Here is a 21,490-nt window from a genome sequence, read left to right on the forward strand (position 1 = left end):
CATTGGTCTCCCCGCAGGACTGAACTCGGAGAAGGTGGCCGCTCTGATCCAGAAGCTGAACTCCGACCCGCAGTTCGTCCTGGCCCAGAATGTGGGGACCACCCACGACCTGCTGGACATCTGCCTGAAGAGGGCCACGGTCCAGGCCGCGCAGCACGTGTTCCAGCACGCCGTGGCCCAGGAGGGCAAGCCGGTCACCAACCAGAAGGCCTCAGGTGGGCTCCGAGAGCTGCCCTGGCCGTCCAGACAGGGTCCCTCCCGTTGGAGGAAAAGTAGGGGAGCAGAGGCTCGCGTTGAAAGAACTGGTAGGAAGCTCTTGGAGAACAGGTGCAGGGGAAGGCAGGTTCAGGTACAGGACTTGGGGCTTGTTTTGGTGCTCGTGGCTTGTTAGTCTATTTTATTTGAGCACCGACATGGTAAGTCCATGGTCATCCGTGTGCATGTAATTCATGATGCTCTGTGAAGGTAAATGCTTGCATACCCAGGCCCTGGAGATTATGCTCTTGGTACAAAACAGACCATGCAAGAATGTTCATTTCCTAGGGGACACCCCCAAATTGCCTTGAAGGCCATATGCATGTGTATAAAATGGAAAAGGCACAATAATGTTGGTCGCATCAACGTGTCATCGAATGTTAGTTTTAAATGTGCTTCGTGGTCACAACTTGAGCAAATGTGGCTCAGATAAGATCAATAGAGCAGTTTGTAACACAGAGAACTACCCAGTTCTCGTGTCTTACTGATCAGGACTTCTTGTTTTCCTACCTACTGTCTGGCACTACTGTCCAGAGAACGGCTACAGCGAAAGGAATCTAAATGAGGAGGACATTCTCGCAGCAGAATTGTACCCAAAGGACATTACTCTGCAATGACCTCGATTTGTGCTAGTTTTGGATGCTTCCAGAGATCAATGGATTGAATCACATTTTTAAAAGGCAAAAACTTTGAACACAGTATATTCCTGGATATTGTAAATACGCCTTCTAAAGTAAAGATCGCTTAAGTCGGTACAGGAAGTGGCAACATTGTAGAGTTTGTGACTATCCACTTACAGGGCGAATGACGAATGTGATTGTGTAGTTGAGGCACGACATGAAGTGTGCAGGGCCAGCATCATGAGTGGATTCAAAACATTGCTGTGATCCAGACATACTGGATGTTAGAAAAATGATGTGTCGCCGAAACCGGTTTGGCTCAGTGGATAGAGCGTCGGCCTGCGGACTGAAAGGTCCCAGGTTCGATTCCGGTCAAGGGCATGTACCTGGGTTGCAGGCACATCCCCAGTGGGAGATGTGCAGGAGGCAGCTGATCGATGATTCTCTCTCATCGATGTTTCTAACTCTCTATCCCTCTCCCTTCCTCTCTGTAAAAAATCAATAAAATATATTTAAAAAAAAAAAAAAAAAAGAAAAATGATGTGTTCTGATCGAAAGAGTGGATCTAGTCGTGGCAAAGGCTCTGATGCTAAGATGCATGTGGAGAATATTTTAATTCTCCATGGGAGAAGGGGAATTGATTTATGTTAGCGTTACCTTATATTAAAGCATATACTGTATATTCCAGATGAAAGGGTCAGGTCTTTTTAAAGCTTTTCCCATGTATGGCCAAATTGCCGTCAGATATTTAGTATCTGTTTAGATTGCTATCCAGAGTGTATCATAATGCTATTTCCCCAAATCCTTGCCAATACTGGGCATTATAAATTAAAAAATAATGTTTCCCCATTTATTAGGTGTTTGATAATGAACTTAAAAGATTTTTTGTCACCACTTGTGTCTTTTTGGACATTAAATTACCTGTGATCTCTATCATGTTTCTCATTGGAAATCAGTATTAGAAATCAGTATTTCTGCCCTGACCAGTTTGGCTCAGTGGATGGAGCGTCGTCCTGCGGACTGAAGGGTCCCGGGTTCGATTCCGGTCAAGGGCATGTACCTTGGTTGCAGGCACATCCAGGGGGTGTGCAGGAGGCAGCTGATCGATCTTTCTCTCTCATCGATGTTTCTAACTCTCCATTCTTCTCCCTTCCTCTCTGTAAAAAAATCAATAAAAATATATTAAAAAAAAAAGAAATCAGTATTTCTAATGTGATTTTCTTAAGTGGTTGGTTATGAATTCTTTATGTGATATGTAAAGAGATTTTTTTACATGTTAAGATTATTATGCCTTTGCATATATATAATGCAAATAGTAATTATTATTTTTCTTGTTTTGTTTGAATATTTCTGCTCTTCCTGATTTAGTCTTAAATTGTTCAAGATCTTGTCATGAGTTCATTGTTGGGAAATACAATGTAACCTATGTGAACACTCATCATCATTTCTTGGTTTGCTTTCTTGTTTCAGGGCGATGCTGGATCTTTTCTTGTCTGAACGTTATGAGAATTCCACTCATGAAGAAATTAAATATTGAAGAATTTGAGTTTAGTCAAGCTTACCTCTTTTTCTGGGACAAGGTATAGAACTGATCTTGAAAGATTCTTTTTGTTTTACTCTCAACCTTAGTAGAGACTGTCTCTTCATTTCCTGCTTTTCAAGTTGTAGTCCTACTTCCATTTATAGTTGTGACACCATTTATTCTGATTTCCAAAGTATCTGAAGTTGACTTTTTCAAAGGCAGAACTGCTTTTGGTTGGTAGGTGGCTACATTTTGCATTCCTTCTCTGGGTGGTACTTGACTGAAAACAGTAAATAATTTTATTCAGTATTTTAAATCTTTAAATGTATATTATGTAAGTGTCCAATAGATGTTTAATGATTTGAAGGCTCTAAATATCAGATTTTATTTAAAAATAAAGTAATGCCTTGTTTTGCCTAGAATGTGTACACTCAGATATAAGAAGAAACTTTAAATATTTTTATGAGCCCAGATACTGATATTTAGTTACTTTGTTTGGTTTAAAAATATCTACTTTGGTTTAAAAATATGTACTGTGTACACCTGAAACTAATACAATGTTATATCAATTATGCTTCAATAAAAAATAAAAACACACACACAAAAACCCACCTGAAACGAATGTCAATTATTCCGGAGTGGGCAAGAATAGGTTTATAGCACTGATCTTGTGAGTACATGAAACACAGTTAATAAACTACGGTAATAATTATAACCTGCATGTCTTTTTCCATACGGACAACTGTAGACCTACTTTTGCCAACCCCTGTACTCCATTAAAATCTACTGTGTTGGGTCTACAGTAGTTCTAAGACTCTTATTCTGTTGACAATGCAAATAAAAGTATTAGCTATCTTTTCCTTTAATTTTATTTAATTTCTCTACTCTAGGTTGAACGCTGTTACTTCTTCTTAAATTCGTTTGTGGACACAGCCCAGAAAGATGAACCTGAGGATGGCAGGCTGGTGCAGTATTTGCTTTCGAATCCTGCAAACGATGGTGGACAATGGGATATGCTTGTCAATATTGTTGGTAAGAGCCTTTCTCTAATGCAGCGGTTCTCAACCTGTGGGTCGCGGCCATCGGAAAACACATACAGCATATCAGATATTTACATGACGATTCATAACAGTAGCAAAATTACAGTTATGAAATAGCAACGAAAATAATTTTATGATTGGGGGTCCCCACAACATGAGGAACTGTATTAAAGGGTCACGCATTAGGAAGGTTGAGAACCGCTGCAATGGAAGTGGAACACAGCGTGATTAAGCAAGGGTCTGCAGTTAGGCACAGGCCGTTTCTTTGGTGGTTATGTACAGAATAGAATTGGTTTCCCCGAAGGGTGTGTAGTTAGCTCTAAGAACTTTTATCTCACATGCTCACCTATAAAATAGCTTTTTTTAAATCCTCACCCGAGGATATGTTTTTATTGATTTTTAGAGAGAAAGGGAGAGTGAGAGAAACATCGATTGGTTGCCTCTCATACTCACCTCAACTAAACCAGGGATCGAACCACAAACCTGGGTATGTGCCCTGACCGGGAATTGAACCTGCAACCTTTTGGTGTATGAGATGATGCTCCAACCAACTGAACCACCTGGCCAGGGGTGGTAAGGAGATAGGTACTGTGAAGAATGGGTTGGAGAAGAAAAAGTTGTATTAACTAGCACTTTCTGTGAAAAAGCTTATCTCTTGTCCATTGGTGTAGTCAAGAAACACAATGAAACTGCAGCTGTTTGAAAATGTCCTTATTCTAAAAAGGGTTGTCTTGAGAAAACGTCATCATGCTGAGCACTTTACAAAGTACAATAGGTAAGAAGAATAGAATTAATTCTAAGATAGATGGATACATATGGATTTTAAATAACCTATTTAATTTTATGAAGCATATGATTATTAAGTTTTCTGAATTAGACCAACAAAATATGGCCTAATTTTTGAAGCAATGGCTATTTTTTGCCAGGCTCTCTAATGTTGGAGTGCTAGAGTATACGTTTACCTTATTGAACACTAAAATTTTTTTTTTTTTTTAGAAAAATATGGTGTAGTTCCTAAGAAGTGCTTCCCTGAATCTCATACAACAGAGGCAACCAGAAGGATGAATGATATTCTGAACCACAAGGTACAACGTATAGAGCAGGGTGGGGTTGGATTACTTACCTTAAGCTTCCAACTGATTTTCCAAGGGGATCTCTGGGCGTTTCGCTGTACAGTTGATATACAAGTTGTCTAACCAGTATCTTTCAGAAGCAGTGTAGGCACATATTAACTTTAAAAATAATTGAAATTAGGGTGTGTGTTTTTTTCTTTTTAAGAATCTTCCACTTTTATTTCTATTGATCCTAATATTTCCATCTGGGTACTTAGGAAAGAAAGTTCCGTGTTTCGTTAATATGGGCCAGAAGCACACTGGGTGCTGTGCCTCTCACTTGGCTCCAGTGGAGGTGGGATGGACAGCTTTTTGTACCCGTAAAGCAATAAAGAACTGTTTATGACACTTCCTTAAAGAATAAGCTGAGTTCAGAGGGTTCCCCAAGCCATATCAGCGTAGTTTATTCATACACTAACTATCTGATGTAGTCACTGAACTGCTTTTTTTAAAAAATATATTTTATTGATTTTTTACAGAGAGGAAGGGAGAGGGATAGAGAGTTAGAAACATCGATGAGAGAGAGAAACATCGATCAGCTGCCTCCTGCACACCCCCCACCGGGGATGTGCCCGCAACCAAGGCAGATGCCCTTGGCTGGAATCGAACCTGGGACCCTTCAGTCCGCAGGCCGACGCTCTATTCACAGAGCCAAACCGGTTACGGCTGAACTGCTTTTTATTGCTTCATTTATCTTAATAAGTCATTATGTCTTCTCCACATAACCCATTTCCCAGGGAGGATTATAAATCCTACAGGGATGCCAGTCAGACATCTTTTTTGAGAACCGGGAGTTACCAGAATCTGCTGTCCTGGTCTATGAGGCTAAATTGGATTTGTCATCCCTGGGAGAAAGCTTACCTTTTAAAATAAACTGTAGATGTGTTTCCCCAATATTAGAAGGAGATTATTTTCCACCCAGGAAACACTGGGGATTCTTAATCCACAGGCTAAAAGATCATTAATAGTATAGCATTGGGTTCCATTTCAGATAACAGCAAAATCCACTTTAGCATCATGCTTAGATTTCAGACTTACTTTAACTTTGTCGTCTCTAAACATTGAAAACAACAAAAATGAAAACTATAGCGGGGGTTGGCATAGCCATATTCATAATGATTGGCAGAGACGTAGACAACCAGTAAAGTTCTAAATAAAAATCTGTGAGAGTGATTTAATGGCATAATCATTAAGTCTCCTGTTTCTAAGGAAAGTAGACTGGTTGGGGGAACTCACATTTGCTTTTATGAACTTTGCCCTAGGTCTTGGCTGAGATATTCTTCAAAATAGAAATAGCATTGGTCTGTTAGGTTCATTTACAGTTGAATTTGGTAAATATTGTGGTGCTGTGTAACCTTCTGTCATAGATGAGAGAATTCTGTATACGACTACGGAACCTCGTACACAGTGGAGCAACCAAAGGAGAAATCTCAGCCACACAGGATGCCATGATGGAGGAGGTAATAACCATTATTTGGATTTTTTGTGACCCTTCTAAGGAACACTCAGAATATTCCCATCTATTAAACTGATTAGGAAGTATAGTCATTGCAATAAATGTTGAATTGAATTGAAATTTACTTATTTTACAGCTGGAAAAACTGAGGTAAAGACTTTGCATTTTAGTATGGGACTTGTACGTACTTCCATCTTCTAATTACCAGTTTAGTAGTCTATATAATTCATTCTTTTATTCATTTACTAAATAATGAATACCTTCTCTGAGTTTGACACAGGGAATACAAAGATGAGAAAGACAATCTCTACTCTCAAGGAGCTCAATCTCTTGAGAAAAAGAAACATATGGATCATTATAAATCTTATGCTAGAGACCATTCTAGACAGAAGGAATGTCATGAACAAAGGTGGAATTCTCAGAGAATAGTGTAGCTGAAACATAAATTTTGTGAGTGTGATTGGTAGCAAATTAAGCTAGAAAGGCAGAGCTGTGAGGGAATCTTAGGAGTACCAAGACTTTTGACTTTATAGGAATAAAGATGAGAATAATATATGCATAATAATATATTGATGGTTATATCAGAAAACATTTGGAAAACCTAAAAAACATTAAACAAATATAAGTTGGTCATCAAGGCAGTTAAGACTATTACTTAAGCCCTGGCCAGTGTGGCTCAGTTGATTATATGTCCTGTGTACCGAAAGGTTGCAGGTTTGCTCCCTGGTCTGGGGCAAATGGTAGGTAACCATTGATGAACATCAATGTTTCTCTCTCTCTCTCTCCCCCTTCTTCTCTCTCTAGCAAATCAATAAGCATATCCTTGGGTGAGGATTAAAAAAAAAGGAGAATATTACTTAATACCACCCATAATCCAGATGAATATGCATAAACCTCTGAAATTGCTTTAAGAAAAACATCATTTTCCTTTTCCATCTCGTGGACCCATTACTAGGAATCACTCAGCTAACAATTTTCTTTTACTGCAATGGACAAAACTGATGTTTTCCTTTGAATTTTAGAGAGGAAGTACAGTGTATTTGAAAACATGGTCTGGAGTCAGACGTCTGAGTTCTGATCTTCTCATTACTTAACAGCCTTGTAACCTGGGTCAGGTTCCTTAAGCTCCCAAATCTCAAGTTTATTCAAATGCATAGCCCATCCTTAACTGTTTCTTACGTATTTGTTGAATGAATGAATGCAGAGATTTCATTTTGCCAAGTACATTTAAATTATCTCATACTTAACTCTTTCTTCACTTCTTAAATGTTCTTATTTAAGAGAGGCATCTGGGTGTAGTAGAAAAAAATAATTAGGTGGACATGAGTTTCCATTCTGGCTCTATCACTTAATAGCTCTGTGATCTTGGGTAAGTTACTTAATCTGCCTAAGATTCAGTTTGGGACTTAAAATGTATTCTTCATTGAATTTTTGTGGGAATCAAAAAGAAATTATGTGTAAGAATGCAAGCATAATGCCTGGCACATAGCAGTTGTTCAGTAAATGTCAGTTCTCTGTCCTTCTTGCTTGGATTGATTTCCCTTGTTGAAGCTATATCTCTGCATAACTTGCTTTCATTCATGATTATAGTAAGATGGTGGGGTATGGTAAGAATGACGTTTCTAAAAACAGTTATAGAAAAGGACCCAGACAATACTTGTTGCAGATCATAAACATCCTGTTGGCTTTTGATGTTTGCTTTAATGATCTTTTAAAGAATATATCTAAGGTCCACTCCTGACCATGAGATTGGCTAATAAGAATTAGGGCAGATATGTTTCACATAGCTTTCTCCCTCTACTCCTACCTTGGAAAAATAGTAAGACCTTATCATACCAAATCCCAAGTATAGATGCTTTTAGGATTATTTACTTAATGATTCTGCCTAAACTGTTGACTACAGAATTCTGTAGGGTAGATTTTTAGATTTTACAATCTTCAAATGAATCCTTTTTATTGAACTTGACTCTTCGGTAATGAGGGGTGTAGCTATGCTTTTAAAGCCACTGATTAGTACCTATGATATGCCTAGCCTTGTAGGCGTATCAAAATGATGATTAACAGTCATGAAGCCCGGAAAGCTTTGAATGAAAGGGGTTTATGCTTAAGGCATTCTTTCTGAGGGAAGACAAGTATAGGTTGCTTGGTGAGGTGACAGACAAGTCAGATCTGTTTTAGAAACATGTTGTCACCTCTATTGCAGTGTTTTCTCAGTGCATCTACTCTTTCTTAGCCTCCAGATCCCCTTCGGATTATTAATGTATTCTCTACAAAAACTCTGTTAAAAACAAAACATAAAACAAAGACTAGAAAGAATATTTGTCAGTGCCATGAAAAGAGACAAGAAGTCATTATTATTTGCTTAGGAGATTCTATAGCAGTGGCTCTCAGCTCTGAACATTATATAGTCCTAGACTTGCTCTAGACCTACAAAATTTATTTTCCTGAGAAAATCCTAGTTATCTATATTTTTATTTTTTATTTTAAAGATGTCTCTGATTGAAAAATTTTTTTAATATAAAAAGGCAAGTAGCCCTAGCCGATTTGGCTCGGTAAATAGAGGAGGGGTCCTCAAACTTTTTAAACGGGGCCAGTTCACTGTCCCTCAGACCGTTGGAGGGCGGGACTATAGTTTAAAAAAAAACTATGAGCAAATTCCTGTGCACACTGCACATATCTTATTTTGAAGTAAAAAAACAAAACGGGAACAAATACAATATTTGTATTTGCATGTGGCCCGCAGGCCGTAGTTTGAGGACCCCTGGGATAGAGTGTCGGCCTGCAGACCAAAGGGTCCCAGGTTCGATTCCGGTCAAGGGCATGTGCCGCCATTGCACGCTCCTCCTGGGCCCAGCCCTGCTTGGGGTCAAGGCTCCTGCAGGACGCAACCAGTCGATGTGTTTCTTTCACATCAATGTTGCTCTTTGTCTTTCCCTCTCTATTCCACTCTAAAACATCAGTGGAAAAATATCCTCAGGTGAAAAGTCCGTTTCCCACACTGTTCTCCATCCACACCCCAAATCAGTTATGTTGGTTTGTAATTGTGTTAGCAGTTATTTATCCTTCCAGAGACGGTCTCTTCAAAGGTTACCGTGAAGAGGAGGAGCGTTGCCTTTAAAGTGCCTGATCGCAAGGCCCAGTCCAGTTGGAACTGGGTTTCAGGCATAGGGACAGTCCTTGAGCTCAGGAAAAAGAATGAACTAGCAACGCAATAGTGATGACAGTGCAGATAGCTGAAGCCCTAGGAGTGGTTGAATCCCCTGAGGGAGAATAGAAGGATAGAACAAGCCTGAACAAAGAATTCTGAAAAATACGTATTTTCATAAAACATCTCTTTCTATAAAAGCCAAGTGCCAGAACTCTGTTCTGGTACAGTGTCAGGTGCTGCAGACAGGCCCATAGGTCTGAAGACTGAAAAAGGCTGCTGGGTTTCCTGGACAGGCTGTTTGTAGAATAGTGTCAGTGGAATGGAGAAGGGTAGGAGTTAGAGGGAGAGGAGGGCGTCATGTCAAGAAACGGAAGATAGTCTTGAGGAGGTTGACAGTGGAGAGAAGGAAAAAATTGATACTGATTAATTTCAGAAGTGTTTATTGAGAATCTACTAAGTGTTAAGCATGTTATTATTTGCAGATGACCTGTTATATGTAATATAGAAAGCCCTAGCAACTCAATTGAAAAACTGAAAACTAACAAATGAATTCAATAAAGTTGCAGGATACAAAATCCATGTACAAAAATCTGTTGCATTTCTATACACCATTAATAAACTATCAGAAAGAGAAATTAAGTAAACAATACCATTTACAATTGCATCAAAAAGAATAAAATACCTAGGAATAAATTTAACCAAGGAAATGAAAGACCTGTTTATTGAAAACTAAAAGATGTTAATGAAAGATATTGAAGAAGACACAAATAAATGAAAAGATATTTCATGCTCATGGATTGGAAGAATTATTGTTTAAATGTCTATATTGCCCAAAATAATATGCATATTCAATGAAATTCCTATAAAAATTCCAATTGCATTTTTCACAGTAATAGAACAAACTCCTAAAATTTATATGGAACCATAAAAGACCCCGAATAGCCTGAAAAAGAAGAAAGCTGGAGGTATTACCCTCCCTGATTTCAAATTATATTGCAAAACTGTGGTAATTAAAATAAGGTGGTTTGGCATAAAAGCGGACACATAAATCAATAAAATAGAATAGAGAGCCCAGAAATAAATCTACATATGTACGGTTAATTTACAACAAAGGAACCAAGAATATACAATGGGGAAAGGGCAGTGTTTCATAAACAGTGTTGACAACATTGGACAGCCACATGCAAAAGAATGTAACTATTTCATACCCTATACAAAAATTAACTCAAAATGGATTAAAGCTGGAAACTAAGGCCTGAAACCATAAAACTCCTGGAAGAAAACATAGGCATTAAGCTCCTTGAGATAGGCCTTGGTGATCAATTTTTAATCTGACACCAAAAGCAAAAGCAGAATATAGTGGAACTACATACAATTAAAAAGCTCTGCACAGGAAAGGAAACCATCAACAGACTGAAAAGCTAGCTTACTGAATGGGAGAAAATATTTGCAAATCATATATTCAATAAGGGCCTAATATCCAAAATATGTAAAGAACTCATACAATTTAATAGCAAAACAAAAATAAAACCAATCTGATTTAAAAATGGGCTGAAGATCTGAATAAACATTTTTCCAAAGAAGACATACATAGGGCCAACAGGTACATGAAAAGATGTTCAATATCATTAATCATCAGGGAAATACAAATCAAAACCACAATGAGGTATCACTTCACACCTGTTGTAATAGCCAGAAAGACTAGAAATACTGGTAACAAGTGTTGACAAGGAAGTGGAGAAACAGGAGCCCTTATGCACTGTTGGTGGGAATGTAAATTGATACAGCCACGATGGAGGATACTGGAGGGTCCGCAGATTTTAAAAATAGAACTACTATATGATCCAGCAGTTCCACTTCTGGGTATTTGCCTAAAGAAAACAAACATACTTCAAAAAGATAGCTACATTCCCATGTTCATTGCAGCATGCGTTTACAATAGCCAAGATATGGAAACAACCAACCTGTCCATCAATGGATGAATGGATGAAGATGTGTGTAGTATACTGTATATGTGTGTATATGTATACTCTCGGTGGAATATTATTTGGCCACAAGAAAAGAAAGAAGTCTTGCCATTTGTGACAACATGGGTGCATCTTGAAGGCATTATGCTAAGTGAAATAAGACAGAGAAAGACAAATACCAAAATGATCTCTCTTATATGTGGAATCTATATATATTTTTAAAACTCAAGCTCATAGATACAGAGAACAGGTTGCTAGAGGTGTGGGTTTGGTGGGTGGGAGAAATGGGTGAATTATTTTGGTGGTTTTTGTTTGTGTTGTTTTTTTTTTTAGTTTAAATAAATTTGAATATAAAGCAAAACAAATGAGCAATGGATACAGCCAAGTCACAATGAAAAAATTAAAGGGCAAAACAAGAAGCTTATTTATAGAGAAGTATAATAAAGTTTGGGGAAGGGGTTAGGAGAATAAAGAGGGATGTTAAAAGGCCTTTCTGAGGATAAATCTAAGCTGATACATAAGTAATGAGAAGAATTCAGCTACCAAAGATCGGACGCAGCATACCAGACAGAGCGGAGAGTAAGTGCAAAGGCCGATACTGGGAGAAAGCTTGGTCTTTCTGAGCAACGGAAAGGAGGCACTGGGACTCGAGCCTGGAAAGAATGTGCTAGTGGCTGAAATAGATCTTGTAGCAGGCATCCTCAAACTGTGGCCCGCGGGCCCCATGCGGCCCTCGGAAAACATTTATCTGGCCCGCCGGGTGTTTTTGCCGCTGCTGCTTGTCCTGCTTAGCAGCCGACTCGTCCCCGGGCCCGCAGTGTGCCTGTGTGCAATGTTTGAGGGACAGGGAACTGGCCCCCTGTTTAAAAAGTTTGAGGACCTCTGTTAGAGGAAGTAAGAATCAATATGGGCTTATAGGTCATGATAAGGAGTTGGGGTAACCATTGGGGGGTGGGTCACACTGAGGAGTGTTGTGGCTTAATTTTTGTTTTTAAAAAATTCCCTTTGGTGCTTTGAGAATGGATTGTAAAACAAGAGGAGAGGAAGTGGGGAGACCAGTGAGGAGGCTCTTACGGTTGTGTACATGAGAGATTATAGTGGTTTGGACCAGGTTGATGTAGGGACAAGGGAAAGGAAAGAACTGGTGATATTATGGTATCTTGAAGTAGGGGGCTTGCAGCTATGAGGGAAGGCCTTGGGCGGTTGGGGCTGTGTGAGGGAACCAGTGTGTGGAAAGGGATATGTAAATGAGAGAGCTAATTGAAGAAGCAAGGCCTTGGAGGAAGGAAAGAATAGATGTGGTCTAAACTGGTGCTCTCAAACTTTAATGTGTGTATGAATACCCCGGAGATCTTGTTAAAATGCAGATTCAGTAGGTCTAGACACCAAATTTTGATTTCTTTGATTCAAAAACCACTCAACAAAAAAACACTCTAGAAGTGGTTTCAAGATCATCATTTGACTATTATAATCTATGTGGAGCTCCCCACATGCGCTCATTTCCTTTAACATTACATACTTTTTAAATGTACCTTTTTATGTGTTTTCTTAGCCTGAAAATATATATAATGCCTCCAGAAAGTATCTCCCTGCCTGCTTTTGCAGGCCAGGCTGTGTGGGTTTTTATTTATTTTAAAAACAGACCCCCACCAGAAAGCGGTAGAGAGCTGTCCTCCCTTCTTTCCTCTTTCTCTGTGGTCACCAAGGTCCCTAGTCCTTCCCTCTTAGAACTAGCTCATTTACCAGCAGCACTGAACTTTCTTCCAAGTTCAGCTATTTTCTGTAACCACTTAAATGTACTTGTGGCCATTCTACTCTGATCAATAGGTCATTTTACCTTTGAGCCTAGTTTGTCCATCAATAAAACTAAAAAGTTAGAGTCCTTAATAACTTACTAAGGACAGCATAACTATGCATATTTCCCGTAGGCGTAGCTAATGCTCCTCCAGTGCTTTAGACCTTACTGTAATTCAATATTGTGTCTGCCTGTGTCAGCGGTTCTCACCTGTGGGTCGCGACCCCTGACAATACATCCTGCATATCAGATATTTACATTACGATTCATAACAGTAACAAAATTACAGTTATGAAGGAGCAACGAAAATAATTTTATGGTTGGGGGTCACCACAACATGAGGAACTGTATTAAAGGTCGCGGCATTAGGAAGGTTGAGAGCCATTGCTAGCTGGCTTTAAACTCTCGCCCTCCTACGTATTTATGACTGGTTGTCAACTGTTCTATCCTGCCTTCCTCCTCTCACTCAATGTCTGTCTGCTAGTTACCATGGGGATGGAAATTAACTCCGTCCCACGTCATTTGTCTTTAAACTGGGAGCCACAGTTTTTTCCCTGTGTGTCATGTCTCATGCTTTCTGTGTCCTTTTCCCTTTTCCTGTTTCCCATCCTGCTTCTGTTATTCAGTCTTCAGTTCTGTATAATGACTTGTGCTCAGTGTCTGGTGTCTTTTTTGTCCTGAATGCCAAGTGCATCTTTATGAGAAGCAGGTGACACTCCCGAGTTGCCCACCAGAGAGCACACTTGGATATGCAGAGCTCACTGCCGGTTTGGTGCCTTTGGGAACAGGGAATGTTATTTCAGAACAGCAGAGTCTCTTATCAAGAAAATACAGTACCAGGGACCCTGGAGATTATTTAAAATTAGAGCTTGTTTAATTAACTCTTGTTAATTGGCTTGGAGCCAGATATTCCTTCCAGCGTGTTACAAACTGACTTGAATGGGAATGGCTCTAGATATAAAACAATGCAGCATGTCTGAAATCACAGTTTTACTAAAATCCAGGAGAAAGGGATGCTATCCTTATTCTCATTCATTCCTTATATGGACCTTTGATAAAAGTTCACATTTATAAAACATATGCAATAAGGTATAAGAATTTATCCTGCAAAAGGATTCAATATAGAATTCTACTGTATTTTGGGGGGAGAAGGAGGAAATGATTGAACACTTTTTACTTTAGATAGGGAATCAAGTGCACAATAAGGTACTATGTAAATTAGAGTGTAAAACATTCATATTTATATTTAGGATGTATTTCAGAGCACACAGAAATTCACTTTGTTGTCTTAGTCTTTTTTTTTTAATATTTTATTGATTTTTTACAGAGAGGAAGGGAGAGAGATAGAGAGTTAGAAACATCGATGAGAGAGAAACATCGATCAGCTGCCTCCTGCACATCTCCCACTGGGGATGTGCCCGCAACCCAGGTACATGCCCTTGACCGGAATCAAACCTGGGACCCCCCAGTCCGCAGGCTGACGCTCTATCCACTGAGCCAAACCGGTTTCGGCCCTTAGTCTTTTTTTAAAAAATATATTTTATTGATTTTCCACAGAGAGGAAGAGAGAGGGATAGAGAGTTAGAAACATTGATCAGCTGCCTTCTGCACACTCCCCATGGGTATGTGCCCGCAACCAAGGCACATGCCCCTGACCGGAATCGAACCCGGGACCCCTGAGTCTGCAGGCCAACGCTCCATTTACTGAGCCAAACCGGTCAGGGCTGTTGTCTTAATCGTCATTGGGCCGGACTGACCTGGAAAAAGAATTGATCACAATCCCACAGATGTTCGTACACATGTGACAACAGTTACTAGTTGAAAGTACATATCATTTAAGTCTGAAAACTTTCCTCATCTCATTGTCATTGTCTTGACCACAGTTACCAGTGGCAATGTCCTCAGGATAAAGTTGCCATTTGCCATAAAGCATCATTGGCCTTGTTGCTGTGCAAATACAAAATGACTCTCTGGTCCATGTGAATCCCAGCGCTCATTAATCCATGGCTAGAGTGGCTCGATTGCAGTTGCTAATGTGATGCCCTGCTGCTTCCCTTTTGTGGTGGCAACCAACCTGGGAATGATACCACATTAAAAGGGAGATGCTCTAAGGTGGTTCAGGCTCATTAACCACACAGTAAATCCTAGCAAAGGAAGTTGCTGTCTTGGAAAACAGAGCATAACAAATGAAAGGCAAGCATAACTTCTTCTGTAGCTTAATCTGTCTCTTTTAAAAGACAGTAGAAGCAGGTTCTGTCTTCCATAATAACACATGGATTAAGAGTCTCTTTATCCTTAATTATAGGTCTAATGTCATTGGCAGACCTAGCCCTTGTTTTCTAGCTTTGGTTCGGAGAATAAATTTGAACCGTGGTATCAGTTTCCAATGTGTCCCAAGGTTTTTTGAGGCCTAGCATGCTCTGGGGATGATGAAGAGAAATAGCTACACTGCAGTTTCAGCGGTTGATGATGACATGTGGATGCAGACTAAGAATTGGGGAATCTTGGGTGTACATTCTCTAATGGGTAAGGAAGCCAGGTAGGGACTGGGTATCTAGTGAATTTCCCTGGAAGTCAATCTGGAGAAGTCCTGACTGTCCAACTCCTCAAGAATGGCTAAGGAGCACCAAAAACTAAGTTCCTTACATGGTGTGCTGAGAGTGGGGGTTAAGAAAGCAGGCAGGCATAGATGATTCTCTTTAGAACAGAGGTGGGAGCGGACATCTCTGAAGGGAGAGGAAAGTGAGGGAAGAGCGTTCTCCAGAGCGGAGGTCCAAGGAGAGGTGTGTTTCTTATGGGCTATAGCTCTGTTTTGCTCTCTCAGCCTTCCCTTTGCCTGCTTTTAGAGGGCCTTTATGATTTGGCTCAGGTGATCCTCTGTGATCCTCTTGCCCTGGTTGAGGTCATAGGGATAGAAATAGCCCATAGAATTAGGAGGACATTATTTAAAAGGTAAAGTAGCTCCACTGCTCCAAGAATGACTACACCATGCGTAGGATTGGCCACCCTAATCTTACCTGTACTTATTACACCTCATTTTGAAGTTTAAAAAAACTAGTTTAGGCAGTCACTCCATCCAATACAGAATTTGCCAATGTATAAGATTCTAATCTATGAAATGTGAAAATAACAATATTTTGGGAGCCATTGTTCTTCCTTTAACTAGAGGAAAAAGGAGGATGTGTCCTTAATTATAAATGGAATTGATAGGTGATAATCTACTGTAATCAGCTTGTGGCAGGTGTGAATCCGTGGTCTATCAGTCAGAAATTGCCCTAACTGGTTTGGCTCAGTGGATAGAGCATCGGCCTGCGGACTGAAAGGTCCCAGGTTCGATTCCGGTCAAGGGCATGTACCTTGGTTGCGGGCACATCCCCAGTAGGAGTTGTGCAAGAGGCACCTGATCGATGTTTCTCTCTCATCGATGTTTCTAACTCTCTATCCCCTCTCCCTTCTTCTCTGTAAAAAAAAATCAGTAAAATATATTAAAAAAACAACAACAAATAAATGAAAAAAGAAAAGAAAAAAGAAATGGACTGGAGCTGGCATGTATGACCTAGTGCTGGATGTTGGAGTCTAGGGAAACATTGCCTATACATGTGAGTAAGGCCTCGTCATCAGAGTGTTTTTAAAGAGAGCAGAAGCGCAGTTTGGATTCCTAAATTCAAATTTCACACCAGTCACTGGAGAAGAACTTTGGATTTAAGAAAAGTGTTTTCAGTGTGGTTCTTCTAGGATTCAGTGGGATATTCTAAGACCCAGATCCTGTCGCTAGTAGATTAAGGCCAATGAGGGAGACATTAGAGAAACGTAAATGGCACTGTGGAATGTTACATTTTTATACCAGAAGTATTTAGCAAAGGGAGCAGTTAATGTGAGCTGGAATAACTGGTGGAAACTTTCTGGAGGAGGGGCATCTTGCACTGAGCTTTAAAGCATGGGACTAGGATTGGGGTCTGAGGAACACAGGAGACAAAGTTACGAAGGTGACAGTGAGCTGAGTGCATTGAGCAGGCAGTAAAGATAGACACAGATAAGCCTGGCGGGAGTTCAGAGTCCAGGATGGGAAATAGGATGGGTGAAGCTGTAAGAGCCTTTAAAATCCTACCATGCTTGTCAGGGAAATGCAAATTAAAACCACATTACGTACCCACCAAAAACGTAAAGTTATAATGCCATGTATTGGCAAGAATGCAGAACAACTGGAACTCTCTTACTTTGCTGGTGAGCATGTAAATTCCTTCAACCCCTTTAAAAGCTGTTTAGTTAAAAATGTTGTAAGCAGCATTATTTATAATAACTCCAAACTGAAAACAATTCACCTGTCCATCACTAAGAGAGTAGAGAAATTGTAACATGTTTACACAATGGAATAGCACACAGCAATAAAGAACAAATTACTGATACTCACCGCATCATAAGTAAATCTCACAGCATTCCATCAACAAAGGAGGCCCGATACAAAGGAGAGTATGCTGTATGATTCCATTTACATACAGTTAAAGAACAGGCAATACTAATGAATGGGTATGTGAGTCAGAATGGGCTTTTAAATTGAGGGAGGTTTGGGTTACTGACTGCAAAGGGGCCAGAGAACCTCTGGCAGCTGTTCTATAGATTGATCTTCATGGTGGTTACATGGGTGTCTGTATATGTAAAAAACTGAATTGATCTGTATACTTAAGGTTAGTGTACTTCACTATTTACTGAATGTAAGTTATGCCTATGTAAAAAAGTTTTAGAAAAGGTAAAAGAATAAATCAGGTCATGGAGTTTAGATTTGTTGTAGGAGGTTCTAAGGAAGCATTCCTGACTGTTGAAAAGGAAAGTGACTTGAAGAAAGTGGTGCTTCTAAAATTATTCATCCTGTAGTGATGTGGAGAACGGAACAATGTTCAGATCAGCTATTATTTCTAGGTCAGATATAGTGCTAGATGCTATAGGAGACACAGAGTATCCATGACCTGGTCCTTACCCGTAAGAAGTTTATTATCATCTTTTGGAGAAACCTAGAAAGTGATAGTAAATGTTAAATGCTTAATTTGTGGTGTTATAGGAAGAGCACTAAAGTGAATTCAGAATTCAAATCCTAATTCTGCCATTTATTGGCTTTGTAACATCAGTCAAGCAATTTATTTCCCTGAATTTTGGTTTCCTTATCTGTAAAAAAAAAAAAAATGGGAACCACATCTATCACTTAGAGGAATAAGAGATGTTGCCAAAACCGGTTTGGCTCGGTGGACAGAGCGTCGGCCTGTGGACTGAAGGGTCCCAGGTTCGATTCCGGTCAAGGGCATGTACCTGGGTTGCGGGCACACCCCCAGTAGGAGATGTGCAGGAGGCAGCTGATCGATGTTTCTCTCTCATCGATGTTTCTAACTCTCTATCCTTCTCCCTTCCTCTCTGTAAAAAAATCAATAAAATATATTAAAAAAAAAAAAAAAGAGATGTAGTATTCAGAGATTGTAGTACGGCATAGTAGTTGTTCAGTAAATGTTCCCCTTTAAACCCTGTACCCAAGAAGCACATTTTTTTTTTTTACTGTGTGTGACCTCCGTTCATAGCCTGGCTCTGCTATTTACTGGCTATGTGACCTTAAATAGGTTACTTAATTTGAACCTTGATCTCTTTTGAAAAAAAGATAGAAGGAGGGAAAATTATACTTTAAGAGAGTGTTATGAGAATTACGTAAACTTAACAGATATTTAGTATCTAGCACAAAATAGGCACACTTAAATATAAGTTTCTTTGCTCTTGAAGGTAATGGAGTATACAAATGTATGGTTCAAATAATGCAGATAATCAGTGATGAAACTGGATCACAGTGGTGTCTGGGGTGGAGAAAGAAGGGGCAGATTATAGTGTTGTTGTTTCTTAAAGATATAGCAAATTTGATAGAGAAGAGGAAGTACTGCCAGTCTGGCGTGGCCCAGTGGTTGAGTGTCAGCCTTTGAACCAGGATGTCATGGTTCGATTCCCAGTCAGGGCACATATGAGGTTGTGGGTTCAATCCCCAGTGTGGGGTGTGCAGGAGGCAGCCAATCAACGATTCTCTTCTCATCGTTGATGTTTCTATCTCTCTCTCCCTCTCCCTTCTTCTCTGAAATCAATAAAAATACTTTTTTAAAAAGAGAAGAAGTACTTTCTATACTCCAATGAAAATAATATAAAGGTTGATTGTTATGATGCTTTCTTAAAGGTGTTGTGACATCATTAGGAAATACGTATGGTCTCACAACCCAAAAAGTGGTACCTTACTACTTACTAAAAGTTATTCTTTTTCTAATAATACTTTTATCAGACATTGTCATTCAACTGAAAAGTTAATGACTTTTCTCTGAGTGGAGACCCCTGTCACAATCAAAGCAAAACCTAGGAGAATGAAGGGAAGGAAACCCATTTATAAAATATATGTCATTATTTGTCACTTGAAATGTAATCAGCAGAGCAGCAACCCAGGTCTTATGTATCAGTGGTACGCAGCTTCTTGGCTAAGGAAGTTTAATTTGCAGGGCAAATCCTAAGCACTAAATATTAATATTTCAGAATTGTATTGTTCAGAGTGTTTATTTAAGAATTCAGAAGTTGACTGATATCAAATCCTGAACATTAACCTTCCAAATTTTGGAACAATATTAGATTTCCTGTGAAATTTCTGGCTTGAATTTAGCCACTGATTTCTTACATTTCCTAAGTTTGAGGAAAATGAAGAGGTAAATAACACTTCCCACTGGCCGTCACTCATCTGTACCCCTCCTTTCTTGCAGGTATTCCGAGTGGTATGCATCTGTCTGGGTAATCCACCAGAGACGTTCACCTGGGAGTATCGAGACAAAGATAAAAATTATCAGAAGATTGGCCCCATAACACCCTTGGAGTTTTACAGGGAACATGTCAAGCCACTCTTCAATATGGAAGATAAGGTTGGAGACGGGCACTGGCAGCCACTGGCTGTTTACTTTCAAATGCCTGTTGACTACAAGGAAGGTTGTAAGATTCCGGGGTTAGCATGCATGATCATCAAACTAGAAACTAAACAAACGTTTTTCCCTGCTTCCTCTGAGGTATTTGATGGACTTAATAAAGTTGATCATATCAGGATTCCCATTGCCTCTCTTCAGAGACTTTTCTAACTGTAGGCTAGCAGTCAGTTTAATTCCCACATCTTCCCTGGTTTGGGGCCCAGAATCATTCCCAGGTGCAAAGACAATAAAAATGTTTCTTAGTTTGGTTTCAGAGTACCTCTGGAGTGCACCCTCCCCACGCCCCGCTCTGGGGACTCTCATGGAAGGGAGCAATGGCCCATCCTAGTTTTTCCCGCCCTTGGTCAGGTCTCCTCCACTGCCCAGCAAGATGACCAGAGACGCCTTCCTTTATTGTCCTCCTGACCTTCTCATAAGTAAATGGTTTATTATTGGAATCCCAACTCCGTTGAGGTATTGCTAGGTGTTAAGCCCGTCTTGTCACTTGAAAGCAGGGATCTTATAGTGATGGGATCTCCATCTGGCCTTACTGCATGCAGTTCTTCAGAATTACTTTTGGGCTAATTCTTGCCAGTAGGAAAGATGCAGGTCCCAAATGTGTCCCTTGGGATAATTAGAATATGCAATGAACTCTTTCAGTGACCTTGCCACCTTTTGTTTCTCTGTTATTTAGCAATATATTTGTAATGCTTATTCTTGTAGGCAGAGGTGATGAGCTTTGATGCAGACATATGAACTTGGAGGAGACGTATGTGTCTTGCTTGACATTCTTGGTTTCAGGTTCTCATCAACGTGTTCTTGATCTCAATAGATTTGTTTAGTGAATGACCCTCGGCCCCAGCACAAGTACAACAAACTTTACACGGTTGACTACTTAAGCAATATGGTTGGAGGGAGAAAAACTCTATATAACAACCAGCCCATTGACTTATTGAAAAAGATGGTTGCTGCCTCCATCAAAGATGGAGAGGTTGGTATTGTTCTGTGTCTTCTGCTTTGGGGTTAAAACCTCGTCCTCCACATCTTTGTAGTAGGAAGATAGGATTTATGTTGACTTTCTTCTTCTTTCCTCTATTTCTAGGCTGTGTGGTTTGGCTGTGATGTTGGAAAACACTTCAATGGCAAGCTGGGCCTCAGTGACATGAATGTGTGAGTGCAAGAATTTCAAATAGAAAGCCATTTGTGGGTTGTTGCTTTTGGAGTGCACTCTTGGTACGAAGTGACTCGGCTGAGGTTCACCCAAAGAGTAGGGCTGGCCTGAGGGCGGGTCTCTTTCTTTCCATCTTGTAGAGCTTGAAGACTCTTAACAAAACTCCACATACTTCTATGCTCTGACTTGGGAAGTCAAGATCATACTTTGTGTCTGCATTGAAATTGTTGGATATTCGTAAAAAGCCATTCCATATGAGAAAGGCACGTAAAAAAAATAATTGATTACTGTGTAAATTATTGAAATAAATTACTTCAAAAGCTTTTTTTTTTAAGTTTTATTGCCAAAATAACAATCCAAGCTCATCTTGTCAACTTTTGAGATGGGAAGTTTGTGTTTTCTGGAGTACTCTTGTGACACTAGAGAATGGAGCGCCATTGAA

General features: G+C 39.7%; 1 protein-coding gene across 2 annotated transcripts in view; it reads left to right on the top strand.

The window, feature by feature from the left end:
* The window catches only part of BLMH (bleomycin hydrolase), a 41,454-nt gene that overhangs the window by 454 nt on the left and 19,510 nt on the right, over positions 1-21,490 (top strand). For both annotated transcript variants that reach the window (XM_081109034.1, XM_081109035.1), the window contains exons 2-9: positions 18-215; positions 2,346-2,455; positions 3,288-3,429; positions 4,434-4,522; positions 5,917-6,009; positions 19,683-19,838; positions 20,710-20,868; positions 20,980-21,047. In XM_081109034.1, the coding sequence (XP_080965160.1) occupies positions 18-215; positions 2,346-2,455; positions 3,288-3,429; positions 4,434-4,522; positions 5,917-6,009; positions 19,683-19,838; positions 20,710-20,868; positions 20,980-21,047 (1,015 nt within the window). The remainder of the gene's footprint in view (positions 1-17; positions 216-2,345; positions 2,456-3,287; positions 3,430-4,433; positions 4,523-5,916; positions 6,010-19,682; positions 19,839-20,709; positions 20,869-20,979; positions 21,048-21,490) is intronic.

This window comes from Myotis nattereri (assembly GCF_964212035.1).
Source record: "Myotis nattereri genome assembly, chromosome: 16".
Lineage (NCBI taxonomy): Eukaryota > Metazoa > Chordata > Mammalia > Chiroptera > Vespertilionidae > Myotis > Myotis nattereri.